General features: G+C 40.8%; 1 protein-coding gene across 1 annotated transcript in view; it reads left to right on the forward strand.

The window, feature by feature from the left end:
• Ints4 (integrator complex subunit 4) overlaps nucleotides 1-22,564 on the forward strand; it is a 76,571-nt gene that overhangs the window by 24,148 nt on the left and 29,859 nt on the right. Inside the window, exons 5-12 of the mRNA XM_055623302.1 lie at nucleotides 2,832-3,017; nucleotides 3,839-3,889; nucleotides 5,187-5,275; nucleotides 6,151-6,271; nucleotides 12,808-12,879; nucleotides 15,096-15,270; nucleotides 16,983-17,188; nucleotides 21,961-22,103. Coding sequence (XP_055479277.1) covers nucleotides 2,832-3,017; nucleotides 3,839-3,889; nucleotides 5,187-5,275; nucleotides 6,151-6,271; nucleotides 12,808-12,879; nucleotides 15,096-15,270; nucleotides 16,983-17,188; nucleotides 21,961-22,103 — 1,043 coding nt within the window. The remainder of the gene's footprint in view (nucleotides 1-2,831; nucleotides 3,018-3,838; nucleotides 3,890-5,186; nucleotides 5,276-6,150; nucleotides 6,272-12,807; nucleotides 12,880-15,095; nucleotides 15,271-16,982; nucleotides 17,189-21,960; nucleotides 22,104-22,564) is intronic.

A 22,564-nucleotide genomic window follows, 5' to 3' on the forward strand; every position in this document is an offset into this window, starting at 1 on the left:
CAAAGGGAAGCTAGTAGTGCATTTCCAAGTCAGTGATTTCATACATAGAAGACAATCTAGACATTTTGGACTTGCAGGAAATAACTTGTGTTGACAGTTGTGTGTGGTTCGTATATACTGAAACTTGGTGTAACTTTTTACCATCTGTTGTTTTTGATGATAGTAACAGTAGCTAATATTAATGCTATGGTTTACTGTGTATAAGGTTATTTTTAATATATTTTATTTCTAAACTTAGCCTTTTTGATAGCCATAAGGAGGACAGATGAGAAGCCTGCAGATCTAAGAGCTAGAACTCAACCAGACTACACAGCCAGTTGTTAGAGCTATAGTCTAAAACTAGCTTTCTTCTTTCATATATCCTATGGCCAATTTAAAATTTACTATTCTTTCTAGCTGTTTCTTTTCTTTTCTTTCTTTTTCAAGACAGGGTTTCTCTATATAATTCTGGACTCATTGTAGACCAGGTTGGCCTCAAACCCACAGAGATCCCCCAGCCTCAGCCTTTCAAGTGCTGGGATCACAGGTGAGCACTGATCACGGGCAACACTGAGCCCGGCTCTTTTTTTTTTTTTTTTTTTTAAAGACTTTGCCATGTGTCCTTGGCTGAGCCTGGTTCTCATTTTGTCTAGCCTGGCCTCATTTTTGCAGTCTTCCTGTCTCAGCCTCTGAGTGCTAGGACTAGGAATACAAGCGTGTACTGTCATACCCAGGTTCTTTGCAGTTTTGACTCTGCTGTAATTAATTTTTTAATCTTTTTACTCTAGTCTTGTTTTTTTCTGTGTGCTATAGTATTTTAACATGATTCCTTGACATAGTGTTGTACTTCACAAGTACTTCAGTAAATGTCTCTAACGATAAATATATTAAAGAATATTCACAGTACAGCTTTTAGCAGTAACTCCTTAATAATCATAAACATTTTATTAAAACTGCATTAATTGTACAAATATCCCTGTGGTGTTTTTGGTTTTGTTTAAGATTAGGGTCCAGAAGACCCACATGCTACCTGTGGGCAAGTCTTACATTTCTTTCCATCTCTAAGACTGTGTTTGCCTTTCTTTAAATGCTATAGAATCACTTGCTTTGTGGGGTAGCTCATAGTCTGTTTTGATTGCTTCTTTTGCTGTCATGAAAATATTAATAGCATCTTCAGACCAGAGAGATGGCTTATTGAGTAGAAGTGCTTGTCTTGTAAGCCTGGCGACCTGAGTTCAATCCTCAGAACCCACAGTGGAGGGAAAGAACTGACTCCTGAAAGTTGTCCTTTGACTTCTGCATATGTACTGTGACACACGCTTAACCAAATTCACAGGTGCACATCATGCACAAACACGTAATGGAAATAAATAAAATAAAGACAAACAACAACAACAGAAAGGCAGTATTGTCTTTACTTTCTAGTACAAGATACCCCAAATTCTTCTACAGGGTTTGACTTTGTAGCCTTGCTGGCCTAGAACTTTGTACGTAAACCAGGCTGTCCTCAAATTTACAGAGATCTGCGTGCTTTCCGAGAGCTGGGGTTAAGAGTGTGCCCTACCATGCTGGGTATATAGTTCTATTTCATTGTCTAGTTCTTAGTCTGTGTAATTTTTGAGAGTTCCCTGAGCTGTACACTCAAAAGAGTTTTTTCATATTTCTCAGTAGCTATTAAAAGGTTCTGAAATTGGGTTTGGAGAGATGACTCAGCAATGAAGAGTGCATACTACTCTTCCAAAGAACAGGAGCTTGATTCCTCACACCATGTTGGACAGCTCATAACCACCTGTAACTCCAGCCGCAGGGGATCTGATACCCTCTTCTGGACTCTTTCTGTGCACCCTCACTCAAATGTGCCCAAGCACGTGCACTCGCGAGCAGCCCCCCCCCCCAATTTTGAAAAAATTAAAGAAGAGTTTTTAAATTTACATTTTCTTAAATAATTCTATTATGTCCTGGTTAATTTTTAATTTTTTACTTATTTATTTTATGCATTGGAAGTATTTTTCTGCCTGTTTGTCTGTGTGTCATGTATATGCCTGTTGCCTGTGTAGGCCAGAAGAGGGTGTTTGCTCCCTGGGACTAGAGTTATTGATGGTTGTGAGCTACCACAAGGGTGCTGGAAATTGACTCTGGGCATTGGGAAGAGCAGCCAGCTCTGTCGCCATTTCTCCAGCCCCCACAGCTTAACATTTTTATTTGTATTAAAATTCGATAGTTGAGCTGGGTGTGGTGCACGCCTTCAATCCCAGCACCTGGAGACAGAGGCAGGAGATCTCTGTGAGGCCTGACTGGTCTACATGATGAGTTTCAGATCCGCCAGGTCCTCACAGTGAGACCCTAGCTCCAAAAAAATTGATAGTAAATAAAATATAGAGACAGAATTCAAGTAGCTGTTTTGTACAAAGTAAAGTTCTGCCTGTTGGAAATATAGAGGGAGGTAAACCTCTTTTTCTCTAAAGACATAGCTTTGGGTAAAAATGCTTGTCATGAAAGCCTGACAGCCTTAGTTGAGTTCCTGAAGCCTACATAAAGTGAGAAGAGGACCAACTCCAGTTCCAGTCATTCTCTGGATCCACATGGGCATCGTGTTGCCCACTCTTGGCCCTTCCACCCCTCGGTCACACACATAAGAAATGAATAAAATCATTTAATGAAAAAACAATGTTTTGGGTGGAAGATAAATCCTTAGGCAGTCTGGTGCTACACAGACCAAGGAGGATGGTTGTGAGCAGTGGTCTCTTGGGTCAGTGGAGTGCTTTTGCCCCCTAGTTTTTGTTTATTTTTCAAGATATCTTAATCATATTCTTTTCCGCTCTCTCTCTCTTTCTCTGTCTCTTCTTTTATAGCACCTGACAGATACTTCCCATGGTGTAAGAAATAAGTGCCTGCAATTACTTGGCAATCTAGGCTCTTTGGAGAAAAGTGTCACAAAAGATGCTGAAGGCTTAACTGCCAGAGATGTTCAGAAGATTATTGGGGATCACTTCAGTGACCAAGATCCTCGTGTGAGAACAGCAGCTATAAAGGCCATGGTAAACCGTTAAAAAATGACTGGGTAGTTTCTTTTTGTTCTTCTTTCTTCTCTTCTGAGATAGGGTCTGGTTGTGTAGCCTAACTGAGCTTGACTTTGGAGCAATCTTCCTGCTTTAGCCTCATGCATGGCTCATCTCTAAGGTCATGGCTTGTGCTGCTGTGGATGTATTCTGAAATCTCCTCTCCCCCAGTGCACGCCTTATTGGTGGTGGCCTCACAGGACTGAAGGCACAGGTTGCTGTATGACAAGTGTGTTTTCCTCTGGGCTCTTTTGGGAGTCTTCACCTCCATCTCTGAAGCAAGGAGGATATAATCTGTGTCTGTTCTAAGGCCACGTCGGATCCCTCCTTCAGGTGCAGTGGTCCAGGCAAGATGTGACTTGGAATGTTACAATAGGCACATGATCGGGGGCCCCTTTAGAAACGTAGTTATGAGAAGTATTTTTAGGGGGGCGCTGTGGTAACCATTTGTTCCTTGGGCTTTTTTTTTTTTTCTCTCCTGGAGCTCAGAACTGAACCCAGGGTATAGTGCTAAGTAAGTGTTTGACCATTGAGCTGTATACCCAGACACCTTCTTTTTTCTTTTTTTATACCATTATTTCTTATTTCTCTAACACTTTGAAACAGTCCTTGGGTTAGAGTTATTAAATATCTTGAGTATTTACATAGAAAAGTCTTTGACCATGTCTTATATTTAGGACTGATTCTGGCTAACGGTAGCAATGTTAATCTGACATAATGTTATATATGTGGGATTGTGTGGAGATGTTGGAAATACTGACCTTTTTCATAAAGGCTTAAACTGTGTTTTCATTGTCTAGTTGCAGCTCCATGAAAGAGGATTGAAGTTACACCAGACGATTTATAATCAGGTACCTTAAAATGGTTGTTTTCTGTAGAGGGAGGAGGTTCATGAAGCTGTCATACTTCTTAGAATTTGAAATCCTGAGGGCTTTAGCTAGCTAACCGTGGCCACATTTGTTGGGATGGTTGTGAAGCTCTAACACTTACCCATGTACAGAGACTTGTAAGATTTGGGGAGGTCAGTATGCTTGAATGCTAGCTACATGAAGAAAGTGTGCTTAGAAGTAAGGAAAGTGGGCTGCGGTTGTAACTCAGTGGGAGAAAGCTTGCCTAGCATGCACAAGGTCCTGGGGTCAGTTCCTAGTACTGAAACGTAGTAATAATTAGGGCAAGTTATAGTCTTGCTATCTCTTTGGCTGGGCCATACTTGAAGTCAGTTCTGCCACCACACATGAGGGTGATCAAGACCATGGATCATTTGAGAAGGTGCCACATGAATTTCTTCTTTTTTTTAAAGGGGTCATAATGGAGTTATGAAAAGGCTGTTTGACAGCTTAATAAAATGCCTTAGACAGTAGTATTCCTTTCTTCCTTTGTTTTTTTTTAAGATTTATTCATTTGTTACGTATACAGTATTCTGTCTGCATGTACACCTGCACATCAGAGGAGGGCACCAGATCTCACTATATGTGGTCATGAGCCACCATGTGGGTGCTGGGAATTGAACTCAGGATCTCTGGAAGAACAGCCAGTGCTTATAACCTCTGAGCCATCTCTCCAGCCCTCTTTCTTCCTTTTTTTTTTTTTTTTTTTTTTTTTTGTTTGTTTGTTTGTTTTTTGGGACAGGGTTTCTTGCATTGCCTTGGCTGTCCTGGAACTAGGTCTGTAGACCCCTCTGGCCTTGAACTCACAGAGATCCTCCTGCCTCTGGCAGAAGGTTGTATTTGTACTGGAGGATGCAGTCTAAGTCCACCCTCATATCAGATTTTCTTAGCTTACTATGAATAGTTTTCTGTCGTGATGGAAATCATAGTTAGCCACGTCTCTGGGCCGAATGTGTCAGTATCTTTTGTGGTACTGTGGGCTTCGAGTGCTCTGACCAGCTCTGCTAGGTTTGATGTTGTTCGGCGACAGAACTCTGTGTGGCTCTGCTTCCCACATGGGGTGTGACGTAGCACAGTGAGATTGCTTCCTGAAAAGCTTACAAATGTCAACTTTTCTGGGTTGGGCAAAAGTTCAAGAAGTTAAAAAGCGCTCTGAAGCATTTTGATTGACATCCTTATCCAGCCGTCCTCTCTTCACTTTGAAAGTATTTGGGCATCATCTGTGAGCACAGACTGACAGACATGTAACCCTTCTTTGCAGGCCTGTAAATTGCTTTCTGACGACTACGAGCAGGTGCGCAGTGCGGCAGTCCAGCTTATCTGGGTTGTCAGCCAGCTCTACCCCGAGAGGTCAGTAGGTATAAGTCAGCCTTCTCATTGCTGAGCCATTTCTGTCACCTTCCACCATACAAAAAAAAGTGTTTAGATTTTTGGAAGGCAGTGTGAAATAGAGGGGGAGGGTGTGGGCCTTGGCAATCAGACTGCTATGAACTGTACTTTGGGAAAGATAGTTAACTCTTCTGGGTCCCAATATTCTCATTTGCAGCTGAAGAAACTGAGATATATCTCAGAAGTGCCTTTCTATACCTTTTTTCTTTCTCTCTTTCTATCTTTGTTTCTCTCTTTCTTTCTTTCTCTCTCTTTCTTTCTCTCTCTCTCTCTCTCTCTCTCTCTCTAGGCAGGTAGAGAATGAGAATTTTAGTGTAGTTTGGTTTAGGCCAAATGCCATATAGCAGGATAGCCGGAGTGTATGTTTGTAGGCATGTGTGCCGCCCTGTGCATATGGAGAGCAGAGAGCAGTCCAGAAATTTCTTCTCCTGGGGATAGAGCTCAGGGTGCCATGCTTGGGGACAAGCACCTCTACTCTCTGAGTCTTCTTCTGGCTCTGGCTCAAGTATTTCCATAGCACTGAAGTTAGTGATTCACAGTGATTCTTTGAGATGCAGGCTTATCAGATTTATTCTGTTCAATAGAAGAGTATTTCTTATGGGAAAAAGAGGTGGTTGTTCCTTTCCATTAAGCTGTTATCCAGAATTGGAAACCTAGAATTGGGAATCCTATAGGAATCAGCTCCATTTATAGTTATATGGCGCGCGCGCGCGCGCACACACACACACACACACACACACACACACACACACACACACGTGCATACATGTCTAGAACTTACTTTTGTCAAATTCGTGTTTTGTCATATGTGGTCCCCCCCCTTTTTTTTTATTTAGTATCGTTCCAATACCTTCTTCTAATGAAGAAATTCGTTTAGTTGATGATGCATTTGGAAAAATTTGCCACATGGTCAGTGATGGCTCCTGGGTGGTTCGTGTTCAAGCGGCAAAGCTTTTGGTAAGTTATACTTTCTCTAGTGGACACACTGCTTGTTAAGCTTTACTGAGTTAGAGTGGACACAATGCTTGTTAAGTTTTAACAAATGTTTTTACAAACATTTTGGGAAACTGTAGATAGGGTCAGGTGTGTCTTGTTTTTAGAAACTCTATAATTTCTCCAGTAGCTTGCCCTCCCCCAGTTTTTTTTTTTTTTACATTATATGCTTCATTACTGTGTTTATAAATGAGACTAACTTGAATATAAATTGTTAATAAAGGCAAGCATCAGTTCAAACTCGAAACCAAAGTAAGCATTAATTCTTGGATTGTAATACTGTCATCTGTGCTTTCCTGCATGAAGATGGGGGCTGGGGTGGGGTGTCGGTGAAACAAGCACACAAGTGAAAAGAAAAGGTGGTTAAACCCTTACTACTCAAGTTCAAGAGCACTCAGAATCCTCTGCCATGTTGGAGCCAGGGATTGAACTCAGGGCTTCAAGAGTGGTAGCAAATGCCCTTAACCCAGTGAGCCATCTCATTAGCCCATAAATTTTGGTTTTTGTTGTCCATAAATGTAGACTGTAATACAAAATTAAAACTTTATAAGGATTAAAGATTGCCTATAAAAAGTGTATATGAGTATATCTTTCTATATAAGAAGTGGGCATAACTATATGTGTATATGTACATATATGTATACACATATATATGACTAAAAAGCCTAGTTGGCTAGAAATGTTATAAATAGTAGCAACTATAATTACTAATATTATTAGCAAGATTGGATTATTAATCATTCTTGAGTACAAACATAATTAAATAATTAGGAGCTGTGTAAATTTAAAGTCACTAAAGCAGGGCTGTGGAGCTGGCTCCGTGAGAAGGCTTATTGAAGCTGAAGGGTGGGTAGGAGTGGCTAGCTAGAGTCCTAGGGGAAGGGGACAAGGATATAAGAAGTAGTATAGTACTGTGCATGCTAATAGGCCAGACATAAGAACTGCCAGGGGTGAAGGATGTGTAAGGAGAAAGGAGAGAAACCAGATTCCTTTCAAATTTAAAGTGAAATGACAAGGTGTTAGATTTGTCTGTGCTGCACAAAAGGTGAGAATTTTCTATCTTCGTTATAGCAGGACAAAAATATTTCACATGTATATTTATTATAAAACTTAAGACTATTTGAAAGAAATTGGGGTATTATCATTATTATTCATAACTTCTCAAAGAAGTTAAAAAGAAGTCCACCAAACTGTGACTTCCAAGTAAGCCACCTATGCCACCGTTAGAGTACAGTCACTACTTTGAACTTAGGTCTATCTGGGGTGTGCTTTTTATGTGGAAGCCTTCAGAGGCTGATGGATTCCTCTTAGCCAGTAAGGATTAGACTGCATTTAAGTCTTTGATCTTAGAAATGGTAACTTTTTCAGACTCTCCATTGCGGGCTTCTGTGCTTGTAAGTGTGCCAAGCCCTGCTCGTCCTGGGCAAGTGCTGCTGATGTCCTCGGTAGAGGCGGCTTTACATCTGGCGCACTGTCCGCCTTCGCTAGTGTTTTGCTGTCTTCAGATCTCCCAATTAGATAGACGCTAGGCGCCTTGAAGCTAGAAAAAAGAATGAGTACATGTGCCAGAGATGGCTTGGTGGGTAAAAGTGCTTGTCAGGCAAGCATGGTGACCTGAGTTTGATTCCTGGAACCCATTGTAAAGGTGAAAAGGGAGAACTGTCTTCAAGAGTCAGCTACCACGTGGTCCTGTCCTCTAGCTACCACGTGGATGTGCATGCATACATACACCGTACACATATACACAATAATAATGAAAGTTTTGAAAGCAGTTTTTGCTCTGGAAGCATGTTTCATATTGTTAACTGTCTTGTTTCAGAGACAGTTTATAAAGCTCTCCAGTGAAAGGGCTTTCTTAGGATTGCAGTTTAGGTTGAATAGTAGAAGTTTTACAGTTGGGAAGTCATACCTGTTATACCGTTTGTTTGTTTTTTTTGTGGAGACAGGGTTTCTCCGTGTAGCTCTTGCTGTCATGGAACTAGTTCTGTAAACCAGGCTGGCCTTGAACACACAGAGATTGCCTGCCTCTGCCTTCTGAATGCTGGGACTAAAGGCATATGGCACTTTTCCTGACTGGGAATTCTTTTGAATTTGATGTCTTTTTTGTTTTGTTTTTGTTTTTCGAGACAGGGTTTCTCTGTTTAGCCTGGGCTGTCCTGGAACTAGCTTTGTAGGCCATGCTGCGTTTGGTTCACAGAGACCCATCTGCCTCTGCCTCCCAGCTGCTGAAATTAAAGGCATGTGTCACCACCACCCAGCTTTAATATCCACTGACTCATCAGCTTGTATCAGTTCTCTCTCTGACATTACTGAAATCCACTTTTTCTCTTCTTCCTCTCCTGGGCCCATACTAATGTAAGCTTCCCCAGTTATCAGTTGAATCACTATGCTCTTGACATTTGTGATTTAAAATTGAAAGCTTTGGCTATTCTTAGATGACACTGAGAATGTATTACAAGTGATCTAAAATTTTTTGAGGCCCAACATGATTCATGCCTCTTCTGTGCTACTGTGTTAGGAGAGAGTGCAGCTGAAGGCACTGAAGGAGGGTATTGGAAACTGGGCAAACTTATATGAATGTTTCTCACTGGACTGCTTCTTTGTCAGAGAAATACTTCTTAAATCCAAGTAACGCTGGTGATAAAACTATGGAGAAACTTGTGATGGTACATGCTTGTAACCGCAGCTCTGGGGAGTCAGGGGCAGGGGGAATCACTGCACTTAGAGCCTGATCTGCTCTTAGCTAGTAAGTTCCAGGCCAGACAGGGAAGAGAGATTGAAGCCCGTGTGAGCATTTCCATGTTTGTCAACACAGGCCTCACAGAGGAGTTAGATATATGCCATGTGAATGTCTAGGGCCTGCTCTTGTAACCTCCTAAGCTGGTGCTTTTGCTGCTATTTGACTGTCTGGTCCATTCACCACACTGCTTGATGAGATACAAATCTACATTCTCCTTTATTTGAAACTAGCTAATCGTAGCTTCGGTTTCTCACATTTAAAATGGCTGTTACTTGAGATGACTCAGTGGGTAACAGCACTTACTGCTGTTTCAGAGGATCTAGATTTTGATTTCCAGCATTCACATGGCAGCTGACAGCTGTCTGCAACTCTGGTTCCAGAGGACACCCTCTTCTGACTGCCGCAGGCAAAACATCCATGCACTAAAATAAAATAAGAAACAAAAACATTGTTAAGTTACAGGTGTGATAATTTGCACCTGTAATCCTAAAACCTGAAAGGATGAAGCTAGATTGCCAGGCAGAGTTAGTTCAAGGCCAGCCTGGGCTATATATTAGTGAGTTCCAGGTTATCTTGGGCTGCAGAATGAAACCTCATCTCAAAACAAACAAAGAAAAGAAAGAAAGTTGCATTCTTTATGGGATTAGTGTTAGGGTCCTAAAATCCAAAACAATCCAAATAGGCACAAGAGTCCACACAAAACAAGCTTAGTTCTTCAGCAGCAAAAACTGACTGGTCAGGGGTAGCAGCACAGACTGGGGAGCTGACTGCATCCTCAGACGTTCATCTTAGTAAGTATTTAAGCAGATAACAAGATAACCAAGCTGCCACTGATGGCTCAGGGCTGCGGAGCAGACTCAGGAGCTCAACTGTGACACCTTTGACCCCTGAGCCCCACCTAGAGCCAGAATGTCATAGAGCCTTTCAGCTTGGAAACCACACATATCTGTGTCAAGCTACGGTTACAAGTTTTCACCAGTCAGAATCACCTGTTCTCTCCTGGTTAAGAACAATCATTATGTTTTGGGGAACAAAAGAAGAAGAAGGAGGATATTGGGTAGCCATCTGGAAAGCTTCCTTAGAGCCTGGAAACTTGAACTTATTTCACCTTATGATCAAAATGGAGTCTGAAAGCAAAATAGACAGTACTTAAAGAAGTCTCGTTTGTTTGATCCCAACATTAGTAGGAGAGTAAACTTTTAACATGAAGTAAATGTTTTGTACACTGTTGATCTCGTTTAATGGTGGGTTTTGTTGTGAAATCTTTGCTTCTTTATTTTTTTATTTATTTTGAGACACAGACTCATTTTGTAGCCCTGGTTGGCCTGGAACTTGCATTGTAGACCATGCTGGCCTTGATCTGCCTGCTTCTTTACTCCCTAGTGCTGGGACTAACAGTATGCACTACTATGCCTATCTACTTTAATTTTTTTTGTTCTTGTTTTTTAGATTTTTCTTTTCTTTCTTTTCCTTCTCTCCCTCTTTCCTTCCCTCCCTTCCACCCACCTACCTTCTTCCTTCCCTCCCTCCCTCCCTCCCTCCCTTTTTCCCTCCCTCCCTCTTTCCTTTCTTTCTTTTTAGACAGTGTTTCTCTGTGTAGCCCCAGCTCTTCTGGAACTTGCTCTGTAGACCAGGCTGACCTCAAACGCATAGAGATCCACCTACCTCTGCCTCCCAAGTACTCGGATTAAAGGCATACACCACCCCCAGATTAAAATATATGTGTGTGTGTGAGTGTTTTGCCTGCATGTATGTATGTGTACCATGTGTGTGTAGTGCCAGAAGAGGACATCAGCTTTCCTAAACCTAGAGTTACAAATGACCATGAGATACCATGTTGGTTTTGGGAACCAAACCCTGGTGCTCTGCAAGAGTGAGTAGCAGGTGCTCTCAACTACTAAGCCAAATCTCCCGCTCCTCTCTGTGGCCCCTGCCTTAAATTAAATGCTCTGTTGAGATTATCTAATATTTTTTCATTCGGGAGACTCTTTACTCCTGGTTACTAAGACTTTTTAGAATATGATCCTAGTCTTTCATAACCCACTTTGGCTCCCTTGACCTGTGTTCTAGTCATAAAGCCACTTAGATCTTTCACATGGCACGTTCTCTAACTTTGTATGTTTGCACTATGATTTCCCACTGCCCAATCATAGACACCCCTACACCTACCGTGTGCCTCATGCTTCTTATTCTCTTAGTTTCTGTAGCATCTTTTATAACTATATATTACAATATTTCATACCACAATGAAGGTAAATCCTGTTAGTGCTTCTCATTAGCTTTTGAGATCACTGACAGAAAATTGATGTCTTTTTATTTTATATTCCTGTTCCTGATAACTGTAAGCATATAATAGAATGGTTGTTACATAAATACTTGTTTTATTACATGAGTGGATAAATAAATGGATGGAAAGAATAAAATAGAATAGAATAAAAAGGAATGGAACTCAGGCCTATTGGGAGATAGAAACACAAAGGGAGTTCAAGACCAACCTCAGCTGGATTATGAGTTCTATCCTAGGCTATATGAGACCTTGGCCCGCCACCCCTCAAAAAAGGGAAGGAATGATGGGAAAAGATGATAAGGAAAGGTGCCTAAAAGAAAGGGTTTCTCTAGCCTATCTTCATATTCCAGCTCTGGAATTATGACTATGTTATTTAATATTTTTGTGCTTCCCCCATGCATAAATTAGGACTATGACAGTATTTACTTATAGCATTCTACTGAGGGTTAAATGGGTTGATATATATATATATATATATATATATATATATATAAATAATCTCAAGAACAGTATATGGAACAGATTAATTTCTGCCAAAGTTAGAGATAGCTTCTACTGTTGTTGGTATTAACAGTATATGCTTGATGATTTAGAACCTACAGTCATCTTAGCTATCAAGAATATTGAAGAGAATCCTTAAAAGTGATGGTAAAGATTCGGAAGTAGAGTTGTCACTCTGGCTAGTGGTTGGGAAAATGCTTGTTGTCTTTAAGGGGCTCACCACTAGAAGTTTGACCATGCTCCAGTGAGTATCTGGGCAGCACACCAAGGGTGGGAAGGTGGCCTTCAGAGGGATGGGAAGTGAGTGTGATTGGGGCACACTGTATAATTAGTGTTCTAAATAGTTCATAAAAGTACTTTGTTGGGGGAAAAAGGAGAGAGGACATACACAGCTCAAAATAACTTCAAGCACCCCTGAAAGGACAGCATTCACTGTGCTTCAGGTTACCCATACTACTTGGAAGAGGCTTTGACAAACTGAGCTGCCAAGATAGGATGGCCTGTAGATATGCCTACATGTGTGCGGTGTGTTCAAGGTGTAGAGTTTTCTTATTTTCTTCCTTCCTTCCTTCCTTCCTTCCTTCCTTCCTTCCTTCCTTCCTTCCTTCCTTCCTTCCTTCCTTCCTTCCTTCCTTTTTATTGCCTTTGGCTGTCCTGGACTTCCTTTGTAGACTAGGCTGGCCTCAAACTCTCAGAGATCCACCTACCTCTGCCTCTGGAGTGCTGGGATTAGGGTATATAATTTTCATAAGCTATAGACCATGCTGGTTTGGAGTTACATAATGGGAATTGTCTCTGAGTAACTTTGGCTCCGGGAAGCAACCCCTTTTGTAAATAGTCCCAGTAAAGTTCATTGGTTCAATAACAAAAACAAAAGAATAATGTTACCTTTGTGCATTTAACTTTGAGTGTTAAGGTGATGTTTGAACCATAAGAGTTGTTTAATATACTCTGGATTCCCTCTCTTTGCAGGGCTCTATGGAGCAAGTCAGTTCTCATTTCTTGGAGCAGACTCTTGACAAGAAGCTGATGTCAGATCTAAGGGTAACTTGAACTCTTTGTTTAAACTGGGTTTCTATAATTAACATCAGTATAGCCATATAGTAAGCTGTATTGATTTAATTTAGCAGTCCATACATTTGGTACATTAATATAGGTTACTAGATTACATTTTAATTAAAAATCATAGTAACTTGAACCAAATTACAAGCTACATCATCAACTTCATTCTGTAATAAAATACTTGGCAAAGATTGTGTTAAGCAAGAGGTAGGAGTTACTTTTACTTCTTTGAGACTATAGAGGTCTGGTCTTATTTTTGTGATGCGTGACAGGGTGAGACTCCTTTTCAGTAACAGTTCCCATGGAAGAGTGAGTGAATAAGTGACTCCTTTCTCTGGACAATAACCAAATGCCTCTTTGCAGTGCCTTAGGCACTGACTTATGGTTCTTTAACATGGTTGACAAGATGAAATATAACCTACAGTAATGTGTCGGTAGCTTAATTTTTAAATATAAGTTCATAAGAGAGTTATGGAGTTCTTTTTTGTAAATATAGAGGAAAATGACTTATTTATATATAGTCCCAGTGGCTTTGACAATTTTGATATCTTCTCTAGCTTTTTAAAATGTGTGTTTTAACACAGTAGTGTCATAATGTAAATAATTTTGTAGCCTACTTTTTAAATTTTATTTTTATTTTATGTACGTTGGGTTTTTGCCTGCATGTTTGTCTGTATGAGGATGTCAGATTCCCTGGAACAGGAGTTACAGACAGTTGTGAGCTGCCATGAGGGAGCTGGGAATTGAACCCAAGTCCTTTGTAAGACCAGCCAGTGCTCTTAACTGCTGAGCCATCTCTTCAGCCCCAGTGTAGCCTACTTTTTGCATTCACCACTGTATCACATACTTTTTTTTTGTATTGGCAAGCTAATACTTAGTGTCTTTAGCAATTGCATACTTTGATAGGTGAAAGTGCCATCATCCTTTAGCCTTTTCATCATGTTAGGCTCATAGAGTGTTAGGAATTTTCACCACTGTAAATCTGTTAAAGGATAATATCTTTGTGCCCTTAGTGACCCTTTCTGTTATCTTTGTTCTCATAGTGACCCTTTCTTGAATTATTCCATAAGATAAATCATTCAGAATGGTTCTGGAGTTTCTGTAGACATGTCCTAAACAGTGCTAAATAGCTTTCCTTGAGCTGGTATTTAAGTATGTTTTGGGTACACGAAACTGAAGCTGGAAGTGTAAGGAAGAAAGTGTGGTACACGAGATGAACAATTTGAGGGTTTCCAGGACACATTGCAGGGTGCGTGCTCTGTTAGGAAGTGTGACCCACATCCTCATAGACTGATACTTTGAGTCATTGATGCTTTTGAAATGTCCATCCATAAATTATGGCTCGTGTCTAAGATGCTGAAGAATTACCGTGTGAAGCAGAGTGGCAGTTACTTTCCATGAGTCCATATCTGTCAAGTGTACTGGGTATTTACTTTTGCTCAGCATTGTGCTCCCCCAGGTGAGCTACCAGGTTATTTGAGTACAGTTTTGCTCAACTAGGGTGAATTGTTGCTTTAGAGAGACAATGTTTTCTTCTCCTCCCCCACCCCGTCTCTGACCTCAAACTCAGAGAACCACCTGCCTCTGCCTCCCAAGAGCCATGATTATAGGCATGCACCACCACTGCCTGGCGAGACAAGAGTTTTCTTTTTTTTTTTAAAGATTTATTTGTTTGTTTATCTATTTAATGTGTATATACATATACACATTAAATCTACATATACCTGCATGCCAGAAGAGGGCACCAGAGCACATTATAGATGGTTGTGAGCCACCTTGTGGTTGCTGGGAATCGAACTCAGGACCTCTGGAAGAACAGACAGTGCTCATAACCACTGAGCCATCTCTCCAGCCCCCGAGACAAGAGTTTTCTAATGAGACTGAAAAACTTCATTTTTAGAGTGGGTATATTCTCTACTGAGACAGTATTTTAAGAAGCACTGCTCTTGTTTGTCTCTCTGGTTCTTCTTTTCCTATTGTAATGGCAAGCAGAGCCACCTGTCCCATCAACACTTTATCTAGGTTCCCGGAAGCTATTACAGACTTGTGAACCTTTTGTCTCATTTAAGTTGGATTTGCATTTCTCTGCTCGAAACTGTGGAATCATCTGGAAGAGCAGTTTTGTTGCCTACTTGCTCTTGGTTTTAGGTGCATTTCAGTGTTCTCCTGCGAGTAGTAACTGCTGTCATCTTCTACAGAGGAAGCGCACCGCGCATGAGCGTGCCAAGGAACTTTACAGTTCAGGGGAGTTTTCCAGCGGCAGGAAGTGGGGAGATGATGCTCCCAAGGAAGAAATAGATACAGGGGCCGTGAACTTGATAGAGTCAGGAGCTTGTGGAGCCTTTGTCCATGGGCTGGAAGATGAGATGTACGGTGAGTACTGCTTTGCAGTGTCAGTGGTACCCATATACTTTGCTTTGTGTCAGATATAGAAGGCAATATAAAATGCATCATCTGGCCCTGCGAGGAGTAAAAGTGCTGAGACCTGAGCATGACCTCCAGAACGCACCTGAAAGGTGGGAGAGCTGACTCTGTCATTGTCCTTTCACCTCCACCGGTGTGCCAGGGCCCTCATTGTATCTCTTGAACACACATATGCAAAATGTATAAAGTGTATCTTTTCCTTTAGCCTTGGAGTCACTGTATAAATTACCTACTCTGAAGGAGAGGCTAAGGTCCAAGAATTATGGTGCGGTGGTTAAATTCAATTTTCAGTATTTTTATACAGTGGGGATGATAATAATGTCTTTCTGCGCTGTAAAAATTAAATGAGATTCTGTACATATAAAGCACTTCCCACGATACGTGATTTATTTGTAGTAAACACTTAGTCATATTAACAATACTAATTTAGTTACCCAGATAGCAAGATTTAAATTCTAGTGTTTGTGACCAGAAAGTCTTTCTTCTATCTTTCTTTGGCCTTTGTGAAAATTTTTGATCGATCTATCCATCCATCCATCTAACGGAGTCTTAATTATAATAGGCCTGGCTGGCCTGGGGCTTGATAAATGGACCAGGCCAGTCTTAAACTCACAGAGATCTCCCTGCCTCCTCAGTGCTGGGATTGAAGGTGTATATCACCACATTATTCCTTGAAAGGTTTTTCTGGTTCCACATATTTCTTATGACCCAGGAGTTTTTCTCCATTGTTCCCCTGCACCCCCTCCCCACTCTGTTTTGCTTTCAGAAGTATCTTTCCATTTCCCTCTTCTCCCCCTTCCCCTCTCATCTTCCCTTCCTCCTTTCCCCTTTCTTTTCCCTTCAGTTTTTGTTGTTTTCAGTCTTAGAAAAGATCGGTTAGGGAGCTGAGGCTGTAGCTCAGTTGGCAGATTACTTCCTAGCAGGCACAAGGTGGTGAAAAGATCACTGCTCAGTGAGCTCTGAGGCCTGTCTTTGTATGAGCAGTGTGTCCCTTGGTCACACACATTGTGATGCTAGCCTGGGATTGTGGGTGTGGGTGCTAGCGTTTTCTCTTTCCTTATTGACTTTGAGGCAAGGAAATTCATTTTGTCAAATCTTTGTTCTAAGATGATAATAGATACTTAGCTTATTTCAGCCTTAATATTGGTAAGTTATTTAACATCTGACATTCAAGTAGTTGGAACACCATTTTCAAGAAACTCAGTAATTTTGGGCAGCTCTGTTACATGATCACATGCGTATGGATAAAATGTGGTCCTTAGTCCTTAGAACACAAAGCCCATGTTAAGTGTCAGTCTGTGATGGTGACAGGGAGGAGGTGCTCCTGGGAGAATCTGTAGACTGAGAGAAGAGTAGAAAATAAAAATGCCCTGAGTGAGAAGGAATCCATGTTTGGTTTTGTTTTTTCCAAAAGATTTATTTATTTTTATTTTATGTGCTTGGTATTTTGCCTATGTGTCTGTCTGTGTGAGGGTTTTAGAGTCCCTGGAATTGGAGTTACAGAAGGTAGTAAGCTGCCATGTGGGTGGTGGGAATTAAACCTTGATATTTTGGAGGAATAATCAGGTTCTTAACCACTGAGCCATCTATCCAGCCCAGAATCCATGTTTTTTTATGGCTCCTAAATTGTGTTCAGTTTAATTTGTTTTTTCACTTTCTAGAGGTACGCATTGCTGCTGTGGAGGCTCTCTGTATGCTGGCCCAGTCTTCGCCCGCTTTTGCTGAAAAGTGCCTTGATTTCCTAGTTGACATGTTTAACGATGAAATTGAGGAAGTGCGTCTACAGTCCATACATACCATGAGAAAAATCTCTAACAATATCACCCTCCGAGAAGATCAGCTTGATACTGTCCTGGCTGTGTTAGAGGTGAGTTCCTATTGGTCATTCATTTCTTCATCAGATACCTATGAGTCATCGTCCTTTAAAACCAGGTGTTGTGTTAGACACTGGTCATACACCAGACAGCACAGCTCTGCTTTCCTAACCATATTCCTCCCCAGAGCAGAGCTGGATTTTAGCAGGAAATTTAAATAAGCTTACTATTGCTATGACCAAGGAAGGGAATAAAAAGAATGTCTAACTTGAGCTGGCTGAGTCAAGTAGACAAAAAAAAAAAAAAAAAAAAAAGAAAAAAAATGCTATGAGGACACTTTGAGGAAGATGGAGAGGACATAGGAGGCATTTCTTTTTAAGGAGTACCATTGACTACATAGAAAGAAAACAATGTGAGTAGTTTCTAAAGATCCAGAGGTTAGCAAGAATGAGACCCCCAGGGAGTCAAAGGCATTCACTGCAGTGTAGCATGTGGCTGAAAACCTGGGAGAGAGCAGGGGCACATGATGAAGGGTTCTTTCCCACCTTTGCTTTTATTCCATCCAGCTGCTGCAGCAGGAAAGGGCCTTGGGCTTCAAGTCTTTCTCCCTCTAGTTTATAGAGAAAAAGTCATTTGTCTGAGGCCACATAGTTAAGTGGTTGCGCAGCTGACAAGGACTCCCTTCCCAGGCTGTAGAACTCATGTTGTTGGGCTGTTTTTCTGAAGTGTCTGGATCTTATTTGCCAGTACCGACGCTGGCTTCTGTTAATAAATGGCGTCTGGCTTCAGCCCCTCACCTACACCCATGAAATGAAGATGGAATTGGATACCTCGCTATTAGCATAATTACTTCAGACTACTGCTGCATTCCTTTTTTAATATAAGATAGGCAGTTTTCTTTTTTAATGATTTATTTATTTTTATTTCATGTGCATTGGTGTTTTGCCTGCATGTATGTCTTTGTGAGGGTATTGGATACACAAGAAATGGAGTTACAGGGAGCTGTGAGCTGTTAGGTGGGTTCTGGAAATTGAACCCGGTCCTCTTCCAGAGCAGCATATGCTTTTTACCTCTGAGCCAATTCTCCAGCCCCTCCTGCTGCATTCTCTATAAACAGTGCTTTTTCAAAGGTCCCTATCATTCTTCCAATTCATGGTGCTTCTTTTAAATTTTTTTCTGAATTCCTACCTTTATTAATGTTGTCTCTGCGTATTGTTTGTCATGGGTGGTTGCTATCCTTTTTAGTTTCTTGTTTTGTTCTGTTCTGTTCTGTTTTGTTTTGTTTTGAGACAGTGCCTCGCTGTATCCTGTGAACCTGTGAACCTGTATCCTGTCTGTCTGTGAACCTAAGGCCATCCTCCCTCTTCAGTCACCGCAGTGATGGAATTGCAGACATGAGCCACCTTGCCTGGCTTTTCAGTGTTCTATGTCATGGTTCCTTGTAGAAGGAACTTTTATTCACCTGTTTCAGTTGTTGTCTCGGAGGATTATTCTGTCTGCTAACCTAGGCCTAGTTAGTCCTGGAAGCTTCCAGCCTCTGTACAATCTAACGTAGGCCTAGAATGTTTTCAGCCTCTGAGACTTACTTCTTAATAAGCTCACCCTTTCTTGTTCTTTCTGTTCTCTGGGCCAGCTGGTTCAACTCAGCTGTTCTGGCTCAAACTTCTCTCCCAGCTAACTTAATCAATCTGGCTTTTCTTTCTTCCTCTGAATTGCTCTGCTTGGACTCAAATTAATTCCAGTGATCTTTTCTAATCTCCTGACTCCTTCTCATTCTCTGGTTCAGTCGATCTTCACCTGAGTTCTCTCTCTGCAACCTGTCTTTCTATTCCTGCCTCCTTCTCTCTCTGCATTGCTCCTTAGGTAGCTTCCCTTTCCTCTCCTCATGAGAGCTGGGTGTATCCTATTCTGCCAAATCTTCTCTGATTCGTCACTTTCTTTTTCTGCCACTCAATTAGAGATCACTTACAAACATGGGTGCTTCCTTCTACAAACTAACTTTATCTTCATTGTTTGGGATTAAAGGCATGTACCACCTCTTCTGGACCTAAACTTTTCTTTATCTGGTACTTGTTCCATACCATGCTGGCCTTGAACTCAGATCTGCTTGTCCCTGCTCCTGGGATTAAAGGCATGTTTGTATTCCAGCCAGATCACAGACCTTGAAGGTCTTTGAATATGATCTTTTGACATAGCAGCCATGTTCTGAATTAAAATTCCTCTACAACTCCTTACCTTGAATTTAATACTATAATAATTTCTGTGACTTCATGCCTTTCCTGACTACTTTGCCTTCGCTGTAGTTTTCTCCTCTGCTTATAAAACTGCCACTGTTCACTCAGTGGGCTTCTGTTTATCTTCATAGAGTATAAGCTGTTGGACTCAGATTTTCCAATAATTTAGAATATAAACTATTCTTCCACTCTGCTAATCACAGCTACCTTACATTTACTGTGTTACTGTTATTCTTTGCTTTGAGCCTTAGCTAGCTGATCCTTCCAGCTAGAATTTTGGTTTGGGGCTATGCTGAGATACTGTCCTACCCAGAGAAATGTGTTTATTCATCAAGTACTGTCAATTATTGTCATGTCAAAAACACATACCCATTCCCATTGAGCATAATTATAGTCTCAAGAGACTATAGCCAGTTTCAGATGGTGACAGATCTTATGCAGAAGATAAAATGTCTAGACATGTGGGAGATTTTGTGATACATCATCCAGTTAGTCAAGCTTCTTAGGCAATGATACTTAAAGGACACAACAGCCATACCTGTGAAGGCAGGCAAAGATCTGCTCCTGGAAAGGCTAAGGGACAACAGAGTAAGAATTTCAGTTCCAGTGGAACTTAGTGAGAGAGTAGAGGTCTCAGAAGTAGATAGTTAGTGGACTATCTGTAGATAGCCACTGAGCCTTATTCTGAGCATTATAGAAAATCATTGAAGGATTTTGGGAAGAGAAGCTGACATATAGACTTGCCTCTTTTTCAGCATTTCTCATTCTTGAAACTTTTTTGAAATTTATATCAGATGCATTGTTACAGTTTGATATTTTCATTTTAAATACCAGTCCCACGTGTCTCTTCTTTATTTTTCTTCTTTTGTCATGTCAGCAGGTTTGTCTGTTTTTTCTCCCTGATGAAATTATTAACTCTGTAAGTAGAGTCCCTAGGTGATACCTTTTATTACGATCTTTTCAAGCTTAGTCTAGTGACTTAGTCATAGTGAATGCTTAGCTAATATTTCCTGAAACAAATCTGCACAAGTTAACCACATAACTGCCAATTATATAGTACTTAAGAAACACCTAAGTTAAAATTGTTTTCTTACTAGTTTGAACATTGTTTCTCCAGGACATCAGTATGGCTTCCTGCTGTCAGCAATGGAGATTTGCTCATATGGGAAGCATTATCCTGTGGTTAAGTTGACAGTGTTTAGAGTCAGACAGATCTAAATCAGCTTGCTTTCGTCTTTCCTTTTACCTGTTGTCTTTGGTATATCTGTCTGTTGTGTGCCAGGCACTATTGTAGAGGAGGTTATAACAGTGAGTGAAAGCCATGATCCTGTTCTCATGTACCTTATAATTTATTGGGAGTCAGAAATAATGATACGAAGGCATTAATAATAAAATGAAATAAGCCCACAGCATGAGTGAGATACTGTAAGAGTATGTCAGGGTAATTTGGTTCTTTGTAGTTAGGGAGTATAGCAGTCAGGAAAAGGATCTAAAGTTGAACTCAGAAGAAGGAACTAGGAAATAGTTTGGTAAGACTTGTTCACAGTGTTAGTTGAAATATTCCAGGCAAAAGAGTAGCAGATGTAGATTGGTTGTGAGTGGAAATGTACCACATTTGAAAGACCAAAGAGGGCTGTGTGCCAGGAAGAAAATTTACTAATATGTGCTGGAGGGGAGTAGGGCTGGTTCATGCAGTCTTGCAGAGTTGATTTTCTCTGGCCATGCAGACTTTTATGCCATTTTTAAACATTCTACTATAAGGCATTTATGGTTTTTGTTCCTTTTGATTATAAAATACTCAACTCATCCTGGTGGTCTTTCTTTCTTTTAACGTGTTCCCTTTCCTTTTGTATATATGTGGTTCTTGTTATGTGTCCAAGCTGCCTTCAAAGTTGTAATCCGTTTACCTCTGCTTTCCAAGTGCTGGGACAACAAGTATATAAAACCATATCCAACATAACATGCTTTTTTTTTTTCTTTTTCTTTTTTTTTTTTTTTTTTATAGTTGTAGGGAGGCTCTTATAACTTGGACATTTAGGTAAAAGTTTCAGACAGGGAGAAAAAGGAAGGTTAAAGAGCAAAAAGGGCTGCACATCGTGGGACAGGGTTGTAATCCCAGTACTTGGGAAGCAGAGGCAGGAGGACCAGTTCAGGGCATCTTTACATCTTCAACTACATAGTTCACGTTGAACCTGGGCTGTGAAACCTTGCTTAAAAAAAAGAAACAGAACGAAGCCAGGTGAGTTGGTGCTTGCCTTTAATTCAAGGCTGGCCTGGTCTACATAACAAACTCTAGGGTAACCAGGGCTACATAGTGAATGAAACTCTGTCTGAAAAGATATTTATTAACAAAATAAATAAAAATAGGAAAAAGGAAAGAGAGAATAGGAGGAGGCAAGACCCCCTCCTTACATCAATAAAATGAGGCCTTGCCCAGGAATTTTAGCTAGCAGATCTCTAAATATTTTTTCCTATGCCCACCCTAAATGGAAAGGTAGGGTGGGCATAGGAGAGGAAGATGCTATAAGGAACCTGAGATTTCCAGCAGTCTCTGTTGTTAATTACCTTTCTTTTTTTCTCTTCTGAAAAAGGATTCATCCAGGGATATTAGAGAGGCCCTCCATGAACTCTTATGCTGTACTAATGTTTCAACGAAAGAAGGGATTCATCTTGCACTGGTGGAGCTTCTGAAAAACTTAACCAAGTACCCTACTGACAGGGACTCCATATGGAAGTAAGGACTCTCGCCTCATCTACTAAGCCCCAACCTACACCAGCTATACGGCACACATTATTTGGTGGGTCGTCATAAACTAGGACTAGCCCTCAATTTCACCTTTAATTTAGAAACTGGGTTCAACTTTTCCAAACGCTTAAGAATTGGATTTCTAAAATGAGTATCACATATTAGATCAGATGTCCCAGCCATCCACTTTGAGAACACCACGCAGTGTCAAGCTTTAGGCTCAAGAGATGCGAACAGTGCCATTGTCTCTTTCGCATACTGTACAGCAGCACAGCAGCCCCGAGCTTAGAGGCCGGGCTGGCACTGATCTACATGTGGAAGATCGCAATCAGTTTTCACCCAGGCGCCTTCAGCTAAACTATTAATATTGTTGATGAACCTCTATCTTCAGAACTACCTCTACACATGTAACAGAAAATACGTGTTTTAGTATTTTACACATTTCAGTG

This window comes from Psammomys obesus, unplaced genomic scaffold (genome assembly GCF_907164565.1).
Source record: "Psammomys obesus unplaced genomic scaffold, mPsaObe1.curated_primary_1811, whole genome shotgun sequence".
NCBI lineage: Eukaryota > Metazoa > Chordata > Mammalia > Rodentia > Muridae > Psammomys > Psammomys obesus.